General features: G+C 55.5%; 1 protein-coding gene across 1 annotated transcript; it reads left to right on the top strand.

Annotated features, from left to right (window-relative positions):
* Positions 1 to 1,648: 1,648 nt before the first annotated feature.
* On the top strand, positions 1,649 to 3,487 carry LOC119302811 (probable flavin-containing monooxygenase 1). Its single transcript, XM_037579853.1, has one exon. The coding sequence runs from the start codon at positions 1,687 to 1,689 to the stop codon at positions 3,307 to 3,309; it is 1,623 nt and encodes a 540-aa protein (XP_037435750.1). The 5' UTR covers positions 1,649 to 1,686; the 3' UTR covers positions 3,310 to 3,487.
* Positions 3,488 to 4,109: the final 622 nt, after the last annotated feature.

Below are 4,109 nucleotides of genomic sequence, written 5' to 3'. Positions count from 1 at the left end.
GTCCGAGTGAATGCTTCGTGCCTCTGGCGCCGCCGACGGCGACGCCCGTGGGTGTAGCTTGTTTCTTGAAGACGGCGTTGTGGATCTCGTCATAGTTCGAGGGCTCATCGTGAAAACTTTTGTCTATTCTCAGACTCGGCAGCGGCGATACTTCGCGCCGTCACCCTCTTGGGGGCATTGTCATAGAGCTCAGGGGGTCTCTGTTCGGACCTCGGAGAGGTGTTAGGCTTGCTCTAGGATCATGTTCTATCTTTTGATTTGCTTTGTAATGGGCCTTCATGCCATATTATATCATTCTGCCGTGTACTTTGATTCGTTGCTTTATTTATAATAAGAAATATTCGATCATCCTACAATTTTCACGCACCACCTGCTTGTCAAATGCTAGCTTCCCCACTGGCTCTAGGAGATTGCTCGAGAGCATACAAAGATTTACGGAAACACTAACGCCCACACTTGTGGGCGTTACCCAACTCGCCCACACGTCTGGATCGTCGTTCGATGTCTTTTGCACGAATCCTGACACGAAAAGGTGGATTTGATGTGTCACGCAGGACGTGGCTGTTGTGTGGGCGTTGGAGAGTTTGCCCACACGCCCGCACCATGCTGTTTGCCAGTTGCGCTGTGTGGGTGAACTAATTTCTGCCCACACAGCCACCACCTAGGTCATGCGCGTGTGAGCAAACTACTTTTCGTCCACACGATACTCCTACATTGTGGATGGCAACTGCAGTTACGCGAACGTGGCAACTAGGTAAATACACATGGCAACTGTGATTCTTTGCTAGACGGCAACTGCAGTTGCGCGTACGTGGCAACCAGATAAACACACATGGCAACTGTGATTAACAATACATGACAAGTATGATTGGACCACACGTGGCAACTAGGTAAACACCCATGGCAACTACTGTTTGACCATATGTGGCAAGTAGTTAATCACACACAACAACTACGGTTTGATTACACGCGGCAACTACACATAAATTAGACATGGCAACCATAGTTAATCAAACAGATAGAGTTGCCATGCTTTTACAACTACACTTACCATCCTGAATAACTACATCTGCCAACCAGGATGGCAACTAAATCGTCATCCCGCAGGGTACCTAACGTAGTTGCGCTAGGACGTGTGGGCATTTTTTGCTTCGTGCCACACGCGCATGGTGGAGATGAATAGTACTTGTTAGGCGTGTGGCATGAAGTAGCCGCGCCCACACGTGTGGGCAATTCTAATATCCGCCTACACACATCTCGTGTGGGCTGCCTCCTGCTCACATCACACACGGTGTGTGGACGCATATCAAATATACCACACGTGTGACAGTTATCGGCGTCCAAGATTTATCAAGTTTCCGAACATGATGCGGTAACTTGGATGAACAAACCCTAGCGGCGGTTGATACATGTACGCATCCTTCCAGATTGCCATCTAAAAACGCATTTTATTCTTGCTGTTAGTCTGCTATATCCACGAGCTCACTGACGTCAGACCAGCAAGCAGCCCAGATTGAACGGCACTGACCTTCTCCAAATTCATCCGATTATAAAATGCTGCATGTGAAGCAGGCCACCCGACACAAATAATATTACCAGCGCGGCCACCCCGCCCAAAAAACTAATATATCGGCAGCTGTGTCAGTGTGTCGATCCAAGAAACAGCTAAGCCGCCTAGCGTCGACGATGGAGCACAGGGCGAAGCGGGTGGCGATCGTCGGCGCCGGCACGAGCGGGCTGGCGGCGTGCAAGCTCCTGCTGGCGCGCGGGTTCCGGCCGGTGGTGTTCGAGGCCGGGGAGTCCGTGGGCGGGCTGTGGACGCGCACGCTCGCCTCCACCAGGCTCCAGTCGCCCACCGCCGCCTACCGCTACTCGGACTTCCCCTGGCCGGACTCCGCGGGCGCGTTCCCCCGCCACGACCAGGTCGTCGACTACCTCGCCGCCTACGCGCGCCGCTTCGGCGTCGACGGCTGCGTCAGATTCCGGAGCCGGGTCGTCGCCGCGGAGTACGTCGGTGCGGAGCCGGAGGGCGCGGCGGACGGGTGGGAGAGGTGGAACGGCAACGGCGAGGCCTTCGGCGACGGCTCGGGCGCGTGGCGCCTCACCGTGGGCCACCGCGGCGCCGGCGAGCAGGAGCCGGAGACGCAGGAGGTGCACGAGTTCGACTTCCTGATACTCTGCATCGGCAGCTTCAGCGGCGTGCCCAACATCCCGGCGGCGTTCCCAGGCCCGGAGGCGTTCCGCGGGCGGGTGCTCCACTCCATGGAGCTCTCCGACATGGCCGACGCGGACGCCGCCGCGCTGGTCAAGGGGAAGCGCGTCGCCGTCGTGGGGTCCGGCAAGTCGGCCTTCGAGATCGCCGCCGACTGCGCAGAGGCCAACGGTGCGGCGACGCCGTGCACGATGGTGTGCCGGAACCCTCAGTGGCTGCTGCACCGCGCGGAAGTGTGGGGCGGGGTCAGCATCGGGTACCTCTACATGAACCGCTTCGCCGAGCTCATGGTCCCCCGTCCCGGCGCCGGCGCCGCCTCCCGCCTCCTCGCCGCGCTGCTGGCGCCGCTCGCGTGGGCGATATCGGCGGCGACGGGGGCGTACTACCGGAGGGCGATCCCGATGCGGGAGCACGGCATGGAGCCCGGGCACGGGTTCGCGCGGTGCGTGTCGTCGTGCCTCATCTCCATGCTCCCCGACGGGTTCTACTACAAGGTGAAGGAAGGCAGCGTCGTCTTCGCGAGGTCCAGGTCCTTCGGCTTCTGCCACGACGGCCTGGTGCTCGACGGCGCCGGCGCCGAGAAGCGCGTCGTGCCGGCCGACGTGGTGGTCCTGGCCACGGGCTTCCGCGGCGACGAGAAGCTGAAAAACATGTTCGCGTCGCCACGGGTGAAGGACATCATCGCCGGATCGTCGAACTCGGACACGGCCGTGCCGCTGTACCGGGAGTCCGTGCACCCGCGGATCCCGCAGATGGCGGTGGTGGGGCACGCGGAGGGGCTGAACAACATGTACGCGAGCGAGATGACGGCCAAGTGGGTGGCGCGGCTGCTGGACGGCGCGTTCCGGCTGCCGGGCGTGCGGCGGATGGAGGAGAGCTGCGCGGAGTGGGGCCGGTACTACGCGCGGAGGAGCGGCGGCGGCGGTGAGGGGCAGCGCCCGTGGAGGCCGTGCCTCGGCGCCGTCAACGTGTGGTACAACGACGAGCTGTGCCGCGACATGGGGTGCGACCCGAGGAGGAAGAGGGTGAAGGGGCAGGGGCTCCTCGCCGAGTGGTTCCAGCCGTACGGCGCCGTCGATTACGCCGACATCCAGTGACTACGCCGACTTCGTTGGAATGCCACGAAAGACAAGCGGGCCAAAAGGATGGGTATTAGACAATTCGATCAATGTAATTCTTTTTTTTGAGGGATCGATCAATGTAATTCAAACCGTTTGTTATGGAAGTTATTATAACATTTGATCTTCTTATAATTATATTTTTTCTTGTGATTTATAACTAGTGTTACATTGGTCAAACTACTATTGTGTAAAACCTCATGTCATTATTACCATCATCTCTAGACTACCAGCTCAGGATGCCCCACCCGAGATTCACCGGAATCGACTTCGTCAAACGCGAGATAGGATGCCTCCTCGATTGCGAATCGCTCAGCTACCTCCCCTTCGGTCGCCGGTGATTATAGCTGAAATCCGACGCCTTCATACACAATCAAGCCCGTACGACCACACCAGACTCCCACGGTGAACCCCTCTACATCTCCACCTATTTTTGCAGTCAATTACGTTCCTTATTTTTCCGGTTATTCCTAGAAGTGTAGGTCACAAGTTTGTATTCTGAGAACACCCAATCAATTTCTTATGATACAATTTTTTACGATACAATTTTGTTTTGAAATTGTGGCCAATTTCCAAAATCATAATTTTTTTTAAATTTGTAGACATTTTTATGAAAACGTGATCATCTTTTTTATGTTTTTTGTTTTCTTTTTTTTCTTCCCTGTTTTTCCTTTCTTCTCAGATTTGTTTCGTTCTTTTTCATTTTCTTTTTTCTCCATTTTTTGTTTTATTTCCTTTTTTTCTTTTTCTTTTGTGTTTTCTTATGTTTCTTTTCGTTT

This window comes from Triticum dicoccoides, chromosome 5A, assembly GCF_002162155.2.
Source record: "Triticum dicoccoides isolate Atlit2015 ecotype Zavitan chromosome 5A, WEW_v2.0, whole genome shotgun sequence".
NCBI lineage: Eukaryota > Viridiplantae > Streptophyta > Magnoliopsida > Poales > Poaceae > Triticum > Triticum dicoccoides.
This window is presented reverse-complemented; position numbering and strand designations above follow the sequence as displayed.